Source organism: Elephas maximus, chromosome 24 (assembly GCF_024166365.1).
Source record: "Elephas maximus indicus isolate mEleMax1 chromosome 24, mEleMax1 primary haplotype, whole genome shotgun sequence".
Classification (NCBI taxonomy): Eukaryota; Metazoa; Chordata; class Mammalia; order Proboscidea; family Elephantidae; genus Elephas; species Elephas maximus.
Window position 1 is genome coordinate 22,596,275 of NC_064842.1, and position 17,546 is coordinate 22,613,820.

At 40.5% G+C, this 17,546-nt stretch overlaps 1 protein-coding gene across 1 annotated transcript in view; it reads right to left on the reverse strand.

The window, feature by feature from the left end:
- The window catches only part of KMO (kynurenine 3-monooxygenase), a 55,909-nt gene extending 38,629 nt beyond the window's left edge, over positions 1 to 17,280 (reverse strand). The window contains 2 exon segments of the mRNA XM_049868497.1: positions 16,326 to 16,521; positions 17,263 to 17,280. Of these exon segments, the coding sequence (XP_049724454.1) occupies positions 16,326 to 16,400 (75 nt within the window). The 5' untranslated portion in view covers positions 16,401 to 16,521; positions 17,263 to 17,280.
- Positions 17,281 to 17,546: the final 266 nt, after the last annotated feature.

Below are 17,546 nucleotides of genomic sequence, written 5' to 3' on the forward strand. Positions count from 1 at the left end.
AGTACTAGTGATAGGTTTGTATCAAGGATAAGTAAGCTTACAGAGAATTTCCAACGATACAATAAATTTTCTCAGAAGGCTGTATAGCTGTATAACACGGAGGGAAAAAAAAAAAAAGAAGGGATTCAAGAGGAAATCTCACTGAGGGAAAAGTGAAAGGCTTGTGAAACTGCTCTTCCTTTCACAATATTAAATCATAACCTGTTCCCTTAGGGTGGTGGAAGCCTGGATGAGGTGAGGATGTGGATCGGAAACCAACAAGGGCAGCAAAGGTGGAATGAGCCTGGAAAAGGTTCATTTAGAAATGGGTGTCTCATACTGGGAAAAGAAGCTGGGGGAAAGATAAGCAAGACACATAGGCCACGATCTAAGTAGCAAATATTCAGGGAAATGCTAGTGTAGGGAAATGGTTCAGAAGTAGAGAGCCTGGGGTTTAGAAGCAAGAAGTCCCTTTATCCATTTCCTGGGAATTCAACTATGATAGAATAAACAAGCTATAACAAAAAGTGCTGCAAACAATGGTCTCTGAGCTCATGCCTCAATGGGACCAGCCCCAGCCAGTGGAGCTTCCAAGCCAAAGAGCCTTCTCCATGGCTGGTTGTAATACTGTGTCAGAAAACAAAGGTTATGACAATTTCAATTCTGTGTAAATGAGGTTCAAATAAAGACTAAATGTGTATATATATATATATATATATATATATATATATATATATATATATATATATATGTGGGTGTTTAGTTCAGCTTTAAAAAGTGGGCCAATGGTCCCCTTTCATGAAGTTACTATATTCCCTTTCTTTGATCAAAAGTGATTCCAGAATTTGGGAAGAGGGAGGCTGAACCCAGGTGGAGATTCTGCTTCAAATCCTTCCTCCAGGTTGGCAGGTGTTACGGATTGAATTGTGTCCCCCAAATAATGTTCGTCAAATTGGCTAGTCCATGATTCCCAGTATTTTGTGATTGTCCACCATTTTGTCACCTGATGTGATTTTCCTATGTGCTGTAAATCCTACCTCTACAATGTTAATGAGGTGGGATTAGTGGCAGTTACGTTAATGAGGCAGGACTCAATCAACAAGATTAGATTGTGTCTTAAATTAATCTCTTGAAAGAGAGAAGTAAGCAGAGAGACAGAGGACCTCATACTATCAAGAAAGAAGAGCCAGGAGCAGAGTGAGTCTTTTGGACCCTGGTTCCCTGGGCTGAGAACCTCCTAGACCAGGGGACGATTGATGACAAGGACCTTCCCATAGAGCTGACAGAGAGAGAAAGCCTTACCCTGCATCTGGTGCTCTGAATTTGGACTTCTAGCATCCTAGACTGTGAAAGAATAAATTTCTCTTTGTTAAAGCCATCCACTTGTGGCATTCCTGTTATAGCAGCACTGGATGACGAAGACAGCAGGTATCGATCTATACTTCTTATATCAGGCTTATTAACATTTGCCAAACAAGTAGGTATAAACTGCTTCTCATGGGGGTAGGGAGGATGGAAGGAGGAGCCTCAGGTATTGTGAACACAGTAGCATTAAATAGACTTGGTTCATAAAAATACCAAGTTTGGAAGAGGATGAGGGCCAATAGGCTCTCTCACGCATTGCTTGTGATTATCTTATCAAGTTGAATATTCACATATCATACAAACCAGTAATTGCTCTTCAAGGCATACACCCAAGAGAAACTCGTGCAAATGTACATTAGGAGACAGGTGCCAGAATCTTCCGAGAACCATTTTGCATAACTAAGGCAAACAAAAGAACTGGAAACAGCCCAAACGGCCATCACCAGGTAATGAATAAATAAATAAATGGTGATAGGCTCCAGGAATTGATGGAATATCAATTGAGATGTTTCAACAAACAGATGTAGCACTGGAGGTGCTCACTCATCTATGCCAAGAAATATGGAAGACAGCTTCCTGGCCAACTGACTGGAAGAGATCCATATTTATGCCTATTCCCAAGAAAGGTGATCCAAATGAATGTGGAAATTATAGAACTGTATCATTAATATCACACGCAAGGAAAATTTTGCTGAAGATCATTCAAAAACGGCTGCAACAGTATATCGACAGGGAACTGCCAGAAATTCAGGCTGGTTTCAGAAGAGGACGTGGAACCAGGGATATCATTGCTGATGTCAGATGGATCCCAGCTGAAAGCAGAGAATGCCAGAAGGGTGTTTACCTGAGTTTTATTGACTATGCAAAGGCGTTCGACTGTGTGGATCATAACAAACTATGGATAACATTGCCAAGAATGGGAATTCCAGAACACTTAATTGTGCTCATGAGGAACCTTTACATAGATCAAGAGGCAGTTGTTCAGACAGAACAAGGGGATGCTGATTGGTTTAAAGTCAGGAAAGGTGTGCGCCAGGGTTACATTCTTTCTCCATGCCTATTCAATCTGTATGCTGAGCAAATAACTTGAGAACCTGAACTATATGAAGAAGAACGGGGCATCAGGATTGGAGGAAGACTCATTAACAGCTTGCTCTATGCAGATGACACAACCTTGCTTGCTGAAAGTGAAGAGGCCTTGAAGCACTTACTAATGAAGATCAAAGACCACAGCCTTCAATTAGGATTGCACCTCAAGATAAAGAAAACCAAAATCCTCACAACTGGACCAATGAGCAACATCATGATAAATGGAGAAAAGATTGAAGTTGTCAAGGATTTCATTTTACTTGGATCTACAATCAACAGCCATGGAAGCAGCAGTCAAGAAACCAAAAGACGCATTGCATTGGGTAAATCTGCTGCAAAAGACCTCTTTAAAGTGTTCAAGAGCAAAGATGTCACCTTGAAGACTAAGGTGCGCCTGACTCAAGCCATGGTATTTTCAATGGCATCACATGCATGTGAAAGCTGGACAATGAATAAGGAAGATCAAAGAAGAATTGATGCTTTTGAATTGTGTTGGCAAAGAACACTGAATATACCATGGACTGCCAGAAGAACGAACAAATCTGTCTTGGAAGAAGTACAACCAGAATGCTCCTTAGAGGCAAGGATGGCGAGACTGGGTCTTAGATACTTTGGACATGTTGTCAGGAGGGATCAGTCTCTGGAAAAGGATATCGTGCTTGGGAGAGTGCAGGGTCAGCGGAAGAGAGGAAGACCGTCAACAAGGTGGATTGACACAGTGGCTGCAACAATGGGCTCAAGCATAACAACAATTGTGAGGATGGCTCAGGACCGGGCAGTGTTCGTTCTCTTGTGCATAGGGTCGCTATGATTCGGAACCAACTCGACAGCACCTAACAACAACAACAACAATAGCCACACAATGAAAATATTTCATACACCAATAGAAATATATTTGCAACACTCTAAGTGAAAAGAATAAGTCCCAAGTGACATTACTATACAGTAATGATTTTTTATGATTTTTCCCCAATCAAAGTGGTATCCAAAGATTTGTCTTCAATATCATTGGTCCTATCTCCCATTGTTTGAAATTTGTTCCTAAAACCTTCCATGGCACTGTCTCTTCCTGAAATCTTGTTGTTTATCTTTTGGGTTTCTAATTGCTGTTTTTTGTGTGATTTCTAGTTGTTTGTATTTTGACATTGTGTTTCTGTATTTTTTTTTTCTTGAATTTTGCCATTGCTTTGTTTGCCTTTTCCATGATTTTGTCTGTATTTTTTCCTCATTTTTTCTGCATTTTCCTTCATCTCTTGGAAAAAAAAAAAATTGGGGATCCCTAAATATTAGAGCTTTGAATTCCCTATCAGGTAGTTCCAGTACCCTCACTTCTACTGAAAGGTCATCTGGTATTTTATTTTGGACGCTTTCTAGAGTCATCCTGTCCTGTTTTTGTTTAATATGTTTCAATATTAATGTCGAATATCCTGTCTTCAGGACATTCAGGAATTTTTTCTTTGTTTATTGGTTTTAGATTTGTTTGCTTCTTCCTCCTTTTTTGTTTTATTTGGTTATGTCTCGGCAGGCGGGCTGGGCGTTCTTTGTTGTTTACTCATCTGTGGGTATGATACTTCTCACCACCTTGTCTAGGCTGGCAGGGCTGTTCACTCAGCTATGATGCAGCAGGGTAGGTCCAGCTGAGGGGGAGTAATGGGAATGGGTTATTTGTGGCATGTACTGGGGCCAAGAGGGCAGGGCTGGGGGTCACACCGCAAGATTCCATGGCCCATATCAGTACTGCTCTAGGATGCAGCGCTCAGCGTGTGGTGCAGTCAGGCAGGAGGGAAGAGGGAGGATGTGATATGTGGAGCTAAGTGGTGTGGGAAAGAAGAGAGAGAAATGGAAGCCAAACACAAAACAACAAAATAGTAATGATAATAATAAAATAATAAGAAGAACAAAAAAAAATGCCCAGAGGGAGCTCACCAGTGTGGCAGTGCAGACTGGGGAAGCTGTGTGCCAGAAGGAGGTGAGACAGAGAGAGAGAGACAAAACAAAAAGAAGCCAAACAACAACAACAATAAGTGGCACTGAAGGAACTGACCGGTGGGGGCAGGGCGGATCCAAATGGCAAGGAGCTGGTATCTCTCTGGCTGAGCGACCCGTGACCCACCAGAAAGTGGTGGAGGGAAGAAGGGTGGGGCTGGGAAAGCACGTATCCCTGGATGCCGGGAGCGCTGTCTCCTCCTGGGAGCTCTGTGAAGTTGCCTTTCTGTACTCCCTGTCTACCACCGTTGGTGTCTGAGAGGTCCACGATGGCATGTCCATGTGACTTTAGCTGATAGGGGACCTCTACTCTGTAGTACTCCTCGTTCTTTGTTCTTTGTCCATTTCCTACTCACTCCATTTGGTGCTTGATTGAGTTCTTTATTCCTTCATTTGATGCTTAGGGTTCCAAGATTGATGATTATAACTGTTTTACTTAGTTTTTGGGGTCTTTGGGACTGTGTAGTGCTTATATCTATAGCGTCATGTTGGCTCTACCCAATGGCTGATTTTTCTGAAGTAAATCCCCGGAGCTTCCTTCCAAGGTGCCTCTGGTAAACTCAAGCCTTCAGCCTTTTGATTAGCAGCCAAGTGCATTAACCGTTTGTACCAATCCAGGGACTACAAACTAAAGCAAAGATACCTATAATTTTTAGAAATACATACATATACACGTATGTGTGTGTGTATATATATATTTATGTACATACAGTTAGGCATCCCTTGCTTAATGTCCATAATACGTTCTGTGAAATGGAAGGTTATGTGATTCGGACATTGTGGGAAAACCATATTATATATATGAGACATGAGATACACGTATTGAGTGCGGGAAGCTGTTGCGTTTACTATGTTCAGTTACGTCCAATACACCCCATTCTTTGACCAGGATTTCTGAGCTCTATTATGACCTTATGGGACCATGAATATATACGCAATCAGATCTTACCCGAAAAGACATTACGCGGCACATGACTGTCTGTATATGTATTTATATGCTAAAACAGTATATGAAAAGGCAATGGATTGATATGAAATCAGGTTTAGGATACGGATTATAATGGGTGGGAGAGAAGCATAGAGGCTGATGATGTGAATCATTGGTGATGTATTAATTCTAGTGGTGGATGTTGGGCTCACGGGTGCTTCTTATTATTAATAAACAAACAAGTAAATAAATACCGTGTCTTTTCCATGACTGGTCATAATAGCGTCATGAAACAAAGATTATGACAATTTCAATTTTGTGTAAATGAGATTAAAATAAAGGAAAAAAATATTGGTAGGTGTTATTTAATTCAGTGGAATGTTAGTAACTCTGCTAATAACTTAGCTTTTAGACTCTAATCTTATTTCCCCTTCTCACTTTCTGTAAAAAGTGCCTAATGTGAATAACTGTCAGTTCCTGCTTTGGTTTTTACACTGCTGCTTTCTAAAAAGACTACTTTACCATAAAGATATAAATGGAAAGGTAAATGTGGTATGTGAACCATTCTGAACCCCCCACAAACTCTTGGTTAAGGCACAGCTGGGTCCCTAGGGTCCCTAAGCATAAATATGGAAGCAAGTTGGTGAGAGAAGAAAATTAACTGAGCAGTGTTAGACACTTGGAGGAGTCCCTGGGTGGTGCAAATGTTTAATGTGCTCAGCGACTAACTGAAAGGTTGGTGGTTCAAGTCTACCCCAGAGACACTTCAAGGGAAAGACCCGGTGATTTACTTCCAAAAAATCAGCCAGCAAAAACCCTGTAGAGCCCAGTTCTACTCTGACACACATGGGGTCACAATAAGTCAGAGTTGACTCAACAGCGACAGTTTTTTTTTTTTTTTTTGGACACTTGCAAGTAATAAAACAGTTTCCATGATGCCAATTCTTGAAGTTAATTAAGTCCTGAAAGAGACTGTACCGTTTCCACTAAGACTATGGACAATTATGGTAAGTTTCTATATTTGTTTTGAAGCACTAAAATTCCACAATACAGTAAAATGTTTTGATAAAATAATTTGTAAATTAGAAGTTTTATTAACAGCTGGTCAAGCCCATTTGTGTGTAAGCAGAGCTCTGAGGATATTCATTGGTTACATAATTACGGATTTGCCCAGTTTATAGTTCTCTCATTTCTCCACTTGCCTTTTCTGCCTCCTCTTACTTCCCTCTTTACAGGTTCATGTGCTTTGATCTCATCCTAGTCCATCAGACTGGTGACCAATTCACCAATACTAATTTTTTCCCCCTCTTACAGAAATGCTGAGGTATGTTCCTCATGTGTTCAGATGGTGTGGTTTTATGTAATATGATTTGCCAAGTTTTTGGTGGTTACCATGTGATCCCCTCCAGCAATGATTAAGTATCCAGTGATCTTGAGAAAAATACCTCTTCATTTATAAATATCGACCCTAGTAGGAAAAGGGACCATAATTATTAAAATTTTATGCATTTATAGCTCTTTACTCATGGTATAAAAAAAGAGGTCACTACGAGTAGGAATCGACTTGACGGCAACAGGTTTTTTGGGGTTTTTTTTTGACACTTCTTTTGTAATATATTTGAAATTAATCTGATAATGTGATATTAAACACATGCCAACTACTTTTGACTTCATGAAGCATACAAAATGGCCCCCAAGAATCACAGGTGTTTCTGAGTTTGTCACCAGATTTTTTAAAACTTTCTCTGTACCTCTTATAATCTGATGGTACAAATGGTTAATGAGTTGGGCTGCTAAAGATTAGATTAGAAGTTTAAGTCCAACTGAGAGGTGCCTCAGAAGACAAGCCTGGTAATCTGCTTCTAAAAATCAGCCATTGAAAACCCTATAGAGCACAGTTCTACCCTGATACACATGGGGTCCCCATGAGTCAGAACTCAACGGCAACTGGTTTTTTAATCTTTACTTGGTCACGGTACTATAGTTTGCGCTCTCAAGAGTTTGAGCTTTAGACATATCAATGTTGAAATGAGAAGAACCAGGTCGTTAGCTATGCTTAAAACGAAATAAGCACAGACACAAACGTCTTCATATCGTACTTCTGTTTTTAGAAGGTGCTAGATACAGATGTAGGAAACCCTGGTGGTGTAGTGGTTAAGTGCTACAACTGTGAACCAAGAGGTCGGCAGTTCGAATCCGCCAGGCGCTCCTTGGAAACTCAATGGGGCAGTTCTACTCTGTCCTATAGGGTCGTTATGAGTTGGAATCGACTCAATGGCAGTGGGTTCGGTTTTTTTTTTTTTTGGTTTAGATACAGGCGGGAAATCCTGGTGGCATAGAGGTTAAGAGCTACCGCTGCTAACCATAAGGTCAGCAGTTGAATCCACCAGGCGCTCCTTGGAAACTGTATGGGGCAGTTCTACTCTGTCCTATAGGGTCACTATGAGTTGGAATCGACTTGATTGCAGTGGGTTTTTTTTTTTTTTTAGTTTAGATACAGGTGGGAGGGAGCAGTACTGAGGATTTTTCAATATTTGTGAAGGCTCAATGGCTAGGAAGTAGAAAGCAAGAGTGGAGTAAATTGAGTTCTGTTTATTTACTAACAATAGTAGTAGTGGCTAACTGTTAAGTCCTTTATACTGTTTATGTCATCAATATTTGCAGAAAATAAAAAGCATACACTTGAACCAAAACTTCAACCCAAGATTATATGAAATTTGAAGGCTTACAGGTGCCTAAGATGTTTTCTGTGAGGAAAGTGAAAATCCTGGGTGGAATTTGATTTCTGCTTTTAGAGAGGGCTAGACTTTTAACAAATCTAGACATATGAGTGGGGAGGTGTGGAAAAGAAACAGGAGAATTTTAGAATTAAAAGACTTAGAGATCTAGCTCTAACCCAAGAGGAAGAAACTTAGACCTAGAGACCTAAGCTTCCAGCTGGTTCCAGAGTTTCCCAAGCCAAATCCCCTCACGATTTAATGGTGTTTCTGTCACACTAAGCTGAATAAAGAATGAGTGGTGAGAAGGAAGGAGCCTAAGAAGACAGTACAGAAATACCATTTGGGCCAATTTGGTATTCAGACCATTTTGAGCCTTAAATCCGTGACAGAATCTAATGTCTGTAGCTGTGAGACCCCAAATCTCACAGAGCCGATGTCAAGCTGCTTGAAAGGCAATTTTACCAGCGAGACCACAGAATTTACTCGAAGGCCAGGGCACAGAACACAATTACTAACAATAAATTATGTAGGAGTGTGAGTAGGAGTCTCCGCATACTGATGTTTTAAAAGACTTTACACTCTTAAATACCTCTCAATGGAGAATTTTGCTGAATTAAACATATATACCCACCAATGGTCTATTAGTTTTTTGTACTGTGGTGACTTGAGTGTTGCTGTGATGCTGGAAACTATGCCACCAGTATTTCAAATACCAGCAGGGTCACCCATGGTGGACAGGTTTCAGCAGAGCTTCCAGACTAAGCCAGACTAGGAAGAAAGACCTGGCATTTTACTTCCAAATATTAGCTAATGTAAACACTACAGATCACAACAGAATATTGTCTAACATAGTGCAAAAAGATGAGCCCCCAGGTTGAAAAGTGCCCAAAATCTACAGTGGCCACAGCAATGGACTCAAGCATACCAATGATCATGAAGATGGAGCAGGACTGGGCAATGTTTCATTCTGTTTTATATGTGGGTTACCATGAGTCAGAGCTGACTCGACACCAACTATCAACAATGAAACATATGGAGAACGGATCACAAAACACTCTGAAGTAGGTTTGCATGTCAGCAGAGGGAACAGAAGATGTGCTTCCGTGACACAGTAAAATATACCTTCAAAGTATATGCTAGAGCAGTGGACACAGTGCAGCAGCAGCTGGCAGCCAAGCCTGAAGTGCTCACTAGCCCTTTTAGCAAAGTCTCTCAGCTTCAGTCAAAAAGTGGGGCTGAGGTGGCTGCGTCTGTGACCACCAGCGTGCTTTCTGGCAGCAGTAATTTCCATTACACCTGTAAATGCCTAAAGTGTTCATCGGAAGCAGCATTTTTAATACAAACTGCCCTGATTCATACATAGCTTAACAGACTGTATGTAGCATGTGATAAATGTAAACAAAGCCTTGAGGGTATTTACAGGTGGGAAGAGATTTTGTTTCCGGTTGTGGATCCTCCAGCTTCTAGAAGGTAACTGGTGGGGAGGGGAGAGGGAGATAAGGGGAAGCAGTGATGCATGCAAGGAGGAAAATCTCTAATACGTCATTTTTCTAAATATTGGCAGTAACTTTCTTGGAACACTGTTTTAAAACTTTTCCCCACTCTTTTCTTCAACGTCTAAACTTTAACCAGTTCATGATCCATGAGTTACAATTTCTTTCACCTCTAGTTTCTCAGCACGCGTTCCTTCACTGATCTCTTGCCTCCTCCAGACCTCTTTGACTTGACACGTCTTCAAAGAAAAGAAATCAATTGGTTTAACACCAGATGGATAGATTCCTACTGCAGAGCAAGGACGAATTCTCAGAGGGACTTCTTGCTAGACAATGTGACCAGAGATCATGGGCTACCATCGAAACTCAAGGTACTTCACTGTATTCGTCAGACATTTAAGGAAAGTTTTTCCACTCTTGTAATTATTTTCTTGGAGGTTGTGGGAAAGTCTCTCATGTGTCAGACAATATAAGGCACTAGGATACAGCCCAGGGGCGGGAAGAGAATGAGAAGAGTGAAATAAACACAGGGGAGAAGATGGGCAATAATTTTGTCAGCTAAGTATTGGATTTAACCTTCTTGAATAGCTATATTTAATTAACATTTCTTTTGATCATTTTCTCAATATTCAAACTTGCACCCATGACGAAATTTCCTTCAGCTTCATATCCTTCTCATTCATCTAATTTATTCATTCAACCATTGAGTACTTAACATCTGGCATTCTTCTGCCCATTGAAACACTCTAGTAAACAAGAGTTTATATTCTAGTTGGAGTAGACATTTAATAAACAGGTAAGCAAACAAAGAGTATAATTTCACACACTCGTAGATAATGTAGACAGGGGCTCCATTGATGTAGGGCCTTTGGTAAAGATTTTGGATTTTATTCTACTTTTAATAGGTATAAACAGGCAGCGATGTTATCAGAGTTAAGTTTTAAAAGGACGATCTGGTTGCTGTGTGGAGAACGGACCGTAAGGGGGTGAAAGTAGAAGCTGGGAGACTATTTCAGGAGGTTGTTGATTTAGAATGGAGCCCTGGTGGCACAGTGGTTAAGAGCTTGGCTGCTAGCCAAAAGCTTGGTAGTTTGAACCCACTTGGAAACCCTATGGGGTAGTTCTACTCTGTCCTCTAGGGTTGCTATGAGTCAGAATCGACTTGACAGCAACGGGTTTGGTTTTTTTGTTTTAGAGTATGTGTTGGATATAGAGACACCAAGTCTTAATGGATGGAGTACAAGGTGAATTGAGGTTTGTGCAACATGAAAAGAGGAATCAAGCATGATTCCTGGCCTGGGCTTGAACAATAGCGTAGGCAGAATTCCTTCGCAGAGGAATCCTCAGCCTAGTTGCTTCTTTTTGTTATTAGTTGCCATTAAGTCGGTTCCAACTCATGGTGACCTTATGTGTAGCAGAATGAAACATTGCCTGGTCCTGTACCATCCTCGTGATCACTGGTGTGTTTGAGAGCATTGCTGTGGCTATTGTGTTAATCCATCTCACTGAGTGTTTCTCTCATTTCGGCTGACCCTCTACTTCCCAAACATGTCCTTTTCTAGTGACTGATCTTCCCTAATAATGTGTACAGAATAAGAGTGCCGAAGTCTCTCCATCCTCGCTTCTAAGGAACATTCTGGTTGTATTTCTTCTAAGACTCATTTGTTCGTTCTTCTGGCAAGCCATGATGTACTGAATATTCTTTGCCAACACCACAATTCAAATATACCAGTTCCTCTATCTTCCTGTTTTGTCCAGCTGTCACATGCATATTAGGCAATTGAAACACCATGGCTTGGGTCAGGCACATCTTAGTCATCAAAGTGACATTTTGCTTTTTAATTTGTCTTTTATTTTGTGCACATACACACATGCTCAAATAATGAAGTGATTACACGATAAAAAATTCAGTGTTATTCGCGGAGAAATAAACGAATATGCTCAAACCCTATGTCTTCCAAAGTCATGAATCCAATTATATATTTGACATTTCCACTTGGATTTCTATGAGACATTTTAGACTTAACATATTCAAATAGAATTATTTAATCTACTCCTTGTCCTAAACCTTTCTGTCCCTAGTGCTCCCCATCTCAGTAAATGGTATCTCCATTCATGCGGCTGCTCAAGCTAAAACTTGGTGGTCAGGCTTCTTCCCCACCTCATTCAATCCATCAGCAAGCACTACCTTTCAATGGTCCAAAAGTTATCCAGGCCATCCACTTATATTGTTTATTTTATTTATTTTGTTGTTGTCGTTGAGAGTATACACAGCAAAACATACACCAATTCAACAGTCTGTGCATATACCATCGATTACATTCTTCAAGTTGTTTAACCATTCTCACCTTCCTTTTCTGAGTTGTTCCTCCCCCATTAATGTAAATTAACTGCCCCCTAAGGTTCCTATCTAATCTTTCAAGTTGCTGTTGTCAGTTTGATCCCATATCTCTGAAAAGAGCATCATGCTAAAGGCAGAAATTTTTTACTAGTTAAGCTAAACTATTGTTTGGTTTTAAGAAGACTTTAGGGGATATTTTTGGCTTAAGGTTTAAATATTATCTTAGGGCAATAGTTTCAGGGGTTCATCTAACCTTCATGGCTTCAGGAAGTTTGGAGTCTGTGAGAATTTTAAATTCTGTTCTGCTTTTTCCCCCTTTTGATCAGGATTTCTCTATAGAATCTTTGATCAAAACATTCAGTAATGGTGGCTGGGCTCCATTCAGTTATTCCGGTCTTGTGGTAAAGGATGCAGTTGTTCAAGGAGGCAATCAGCCACACATTCCATTTCCTCCTTCTATTCCTGACATGCTTTCTTCCTCTGTTGCTCCAGGTGAATAGAAACCAATGGTCAAGGCTTGGGATGGCCATTTGCAAGCTTTTAAGACCCCAGGCACTAGGCAATGAACTAGGTGGTAGAACAGAAGCACTATACAAGTTATTAGGCCAATTAACTGGATATCCTATGAAAGCAGGACCCTAAAGCTCCAAACCAAGAAACCAAATCCCATGAGGATTTGGGTTGTACATAAGCGCCTCAGCAGCGACTCTCTCTCTCTTTTGTCTTAGACTGGGCTCCCTAGAGAAGCAAAACCAGTAAAGCTTATAAACACACACACACACACACACACACACCCAAACCCACACACACACATATATATATAGAGAGAGAGAGAGAGATTTATATTAAGAAAATGGCTCATGCGGTTGTAGAGGTTAGAATATCCCAAGTCCGTGGGTCAGGCTAGAGGCTTCTGATTCACAATGCTGCAGGGGCTGGCAAACCCAAGATCAGCAAGTCAGACAGCAGGGCTCTGGCTCACAGGCAGTGAAATCTGACCAAGCCCAAGATCGTCAGGCAAGACAGCAGGTAAGTTTCTAGTTCAAGTCCCAAGAACCAGAGGTCAGACAAACAGGGGTCAGTTGCAGGATCCAGTATAAACAAAAGCCTAAGAGCCTTGCCAAAAGGTCCACCTATATTGGATGCAGGCCGTACCCACAAGGAAACTCCCTTTCAACTGATCGGCTACTCACAGCAGATCCCATCATGGAGGTGATCACATCATATCAAATCTCATCATGGAGGTGATCATATCATTATACGACTGCCACACTACATCATAACAGCCAAACCACTGAGAATCATGGCCCAGCCAAGTTGACACACTACCTTAACCATCACAGTCATTGTTGTAAATATGGCTGTCACACAACTTTTGCCAATTCGACTTTTTACGGGTGTACAACTTATTGACAGCAATTGCAATAATTGGCTGTACAACCCTACCCTTAATCAATGCAATATTTCCATCACTGTTAACTCCCCTTCCCTGCCTTCCCCTCGTAACCACTAATAAACTTTAGTCTCTATACCTTTGCCTTCTCTTGTCTTTTTATATACGCGAGGTCATACAACACTTATCCTTTTGTGATTGACATCTTTCACCCAGCATAATGTCTTCCAGCTGCATCCATACTGTAGCACGTATCAAGACTTTATTTCTCCTACTGACTGAGTAGTATTCCATCATATGTTTGTACCACATTTTGTTTATCCATTCATCTGTTGATGGGCATTTAGGTTGTTTCCACCTTTTACCTATTGTAAATAGTGCTACAGTTTCTGTTCGAGTCTCTGCTTTCAAGTCTTTTGAGCATGTACTTAGGAGTGGAATAGCTGGGCCGCATGGTAGTTCTATTTTAGTTTTTTTGAGGAACCGTCACAATGTTTTTCACAATGGCTGTACCATTTTGCATTCCCACCAGCAATGGGTAAGAGTTCCAATTTCTCCTCATCCTCACCAACATTTATTATTTTCTGTTTTTTTTTTTAATCTTAGCCACTCTAGTGAGAGTGAAATGGTATCTCATTGTGGTTTTGATTTGCATCTCTCTGATAGCTAATGACTCTGAGCATCTTTTCATGTGTCTCGTAGCCATTGAATGTCCTCTTTCGCGAAATGTCTTTTCAAACCCTTTGCCCATTTTAAGATTGGGTTGTCTCTTTCTTGTTAAGCTGTCAAAGTTTTATACATATTTTGGTTATTAGATTCTTGCTAGATATATGGTTTCTGAAGATATTCTCCTAGTCAGTAGCTTGTCTTTTTACTTTTTAAAGCATTCACTTTTCTTCACTGCTGTCACCCTAGTGCAAGTCTTGGACTAACACATCAACCTCCTCCTGTCTGATCTATCTTGACTTCCTACAGTCTGCTAGTCATTCTCCACACATCATTCTGGAGCATCTTTTAAAATTACAGTAAGACTTCATCTCACTTAGTTCGGACATCATGAGAAGGGACTAATTGCTGGAGAAGGAAATCATGCTTGGTAAAGTAGAGGGACAGGGAAAAAGAGGGAGACCATCAATTAGATGGGTTGACACAGTGGCTGCAACAATGGGCTCGAAAATAGCAATGATTATGAGGACGATGCAGGCAATATTTTGCTCTGTTATACATAAGGCTGCTATAAGTCAGAGTTAACTCAAGACACCTAACAACAACAACGACTCAACTGCCTAGACTCCTCCAATGGCTTCCTTTCCATGGCACTTAGAATACAGTCTGATCTCCTTGCCTTGTCCTCTAAGGTCCTAGGAGATCTGGCTAGGCCGGTCTCTCTAGGCTCATCTTCTGCTACTCTTCTCCAGCCTCCTTCTGCTCCTGCCGAACTTTCTGCTCCTTGAACATGTCAAGCTTAGTACTGCCACACAGCTTCCCTTCTTCCTGTTCCCTCTGCCCGAAATGCCCTTTCCCTAGACCTTCACGTCGCTGGTTCCTTCTCACTATTCAGGTCTGAGGTGCTCAGTTTGGACATCCCTGACTATACTCTCTAAAGAGACACCCCGTCCCAAAACACTCTCTACAGCATTCCCCAGTTTGCATTTCTTTCATAATGCTTATCCTTAACTGAAATGATCATCTTACTGTATTTGATTTCTTCTTCATTGTCTCTGTCCTCCCTGAAATGCTTACCACTATATCCAGGATGCCTACAACAATGTTATAGCACATAGCTGGTGCTCAGTAAGAGTTTGTTGAATGCATACATTCTCATTTGTGCAAAATTTTGACAGGAAAGCATTGGCTGAAAGCCTGGTATTAAAGAAATGACAGCGTATGTCACATCCAGCAACCAATAAGACATGTCATAGTATTCCTTAGCATTTTAAAACTTAGAAATGCTAAAAGAGCTCTCAGAGTATTTTGGGAAGAAGACAGTAAAGAAGGGAGGCCAAAAGACCAAATTAGCATACCGTCTGTAAATACACCTGTGATGAAAAGTATGCTAATCCACATACAGCCTAGAACATTGTCTGGACCATATTAGACCCTCGATAAATATTTGTTGAATAAATAAATAATAGGTGAATGAATGAATACATATGAACTGAAAGCCTGCAGATGATTAGACCAAAGGTGAAAACAAATGATTAAATTTTAACCAATGGGGATATTTTTATTCCAAAATAAGAGTTCTGCTGAGGGAGAGAGGGGATCCAGTTTACTTGCAGCAACTCCATGGTAAACAGAACTAGCTCGGGCACCCTAACAATAGAAGCTGAGGACTGGCCCCTTCCTACATCTCCCTGGGTGTGGGGCAGGTCCCAGCACGCTAGCTCCTCCTCCCGGCTTAGAGAGAGGTGAGTGCCTCACTCTGCCACCTTACCGGCTCATTGTTACTGTTGTTAGGTGCTGGCGAGTTGCTTCCAGCTCAGAGCAACACTACACACAAAAACCAAAACCAGAACACGCAAATAAGTCAGAGGACCAACAAATAGGTATTTTCCCCAACTTCTCAAATAATTAGCAAATATCCAATGCCATCATTTTGCTTTAGCTTTATATTTCTTGACCCTTTTATCCTTATCAGATGCTATAAACTAAGCTAAATTAAGCAAGGGGAGGGGAAAATGTTTTTATTAAAATGACTTTTTAGACTAATACCTGTTTTATTTATTTTTTTTAAGTAGCCACTTTGGAGATAAAATCCAGTTGAATTTGCTGGACTTTCTGTTTTTAAGAAATGTTAAGCCGAAATGATAAGGGAAACAGATACTTTTGTATTTAATGGATAGGAACAAATTAAAAAACAGCAAAAGAACAAATTAAAATACCGTATTTAAAAAATATATATATTTAAATATCAAAAAAGTTTTCACAAGAAAATTAACATTCTGTACAAGTGATTAATAATATTTAAGAGTAATCATAATTAATATAATGCCACTCATGGTAATGATATGTCCCAATGGATTCTTACCAAGCCACCACCAATGACAGCTATTTTTCTCCGTTGAGTGTCAGATGAATCCATAACTGCCGAGGTGTTCCTCATAAACGTTGCCGCTTCTGTCACTTAGGGAACTGGCTGTCCTCCACGCTGATTCTCTCAACCTTTATACTGCTTAGAGCCTCCAGCTTTTCAGAGTGAAGGAAGCAGTGTTTGGCTGATTTCCCTTGAATTTAGAGGATAGCATTTAACCCCTTAGTAGCCTACGGTAGAATCAACTCAGCTTAAGAAAAAAGGTAACATTGCAATAAGCAAACTTTGAAAAAGTCAGCCAAGTGAAGACACTTACTCTCTATCTTATGTATAACACATGGATTTTTTAAAACACAACTTTATGGCTTTTTTTTTTTCTTCTTTTTTTAAGGCGTGTATTCTCAGTTTCGTTTTCATTCATGATTAACCATGAATGAAACTTCCCTTGTGTGAAGTCCCAAAGAATTTTTATACTTCTCTTACAGAATAAGGTGGCATGGTTTCACCTACCTACAGATTATTCTTGTTACTAAGACCAGTCAGGAATTTCTCCAAAAGGTTTCTCATGGGTTGTCTTTGATAGACTCTACTAGGGAATTTTTTTTTTAATTGTGTAATTGATCATATCTTCTTTTTAAAAAATACCTTAAAATTAAGATCGTCTTTTTATTAAAAGATACCACTAAGCCAAAACCCAAACCCAGTGCCATCGAGTCGATTCCAACTCGTAGCGACCCTATAGGACAGAGTAGAGCTGCCCCATAGAGTTTCCAAAGAGCGCCTGGCGGATTCGAACTGCTGATCCTTTGGTTAGCAGCCGTAGCACTTAACCACTAGGCCACCATGGTTTCCAAAGACACCACTAAGAAAGTGAAAAGGCAGGTCACAGAATGGAAAAAGTACTAGAAAACTTGGAATCTAATTTGTACATCACCAGTAAAGGTGGTCGTAGAGGGTCAGAGAGAAAGAGGAAGACCCTCAACGAGATGGATTGACACGGTGGCTGCTCAAGATTATGAGGCTGGCACACGACTTTTTTTTATTACAACTAGGCAGTGTTTCTTCCGTTGTACACAGGGTTGCTACGAACTGGAACGGACTCCACGGCACCTAACAACAACGACAATAAAGATGGTTAACACTAAACAACAACAACAATAAAGATGGTTAACACTACGCTTCTGTAAACTTTCCCGGCTTCATGTTATCTATCCAGCT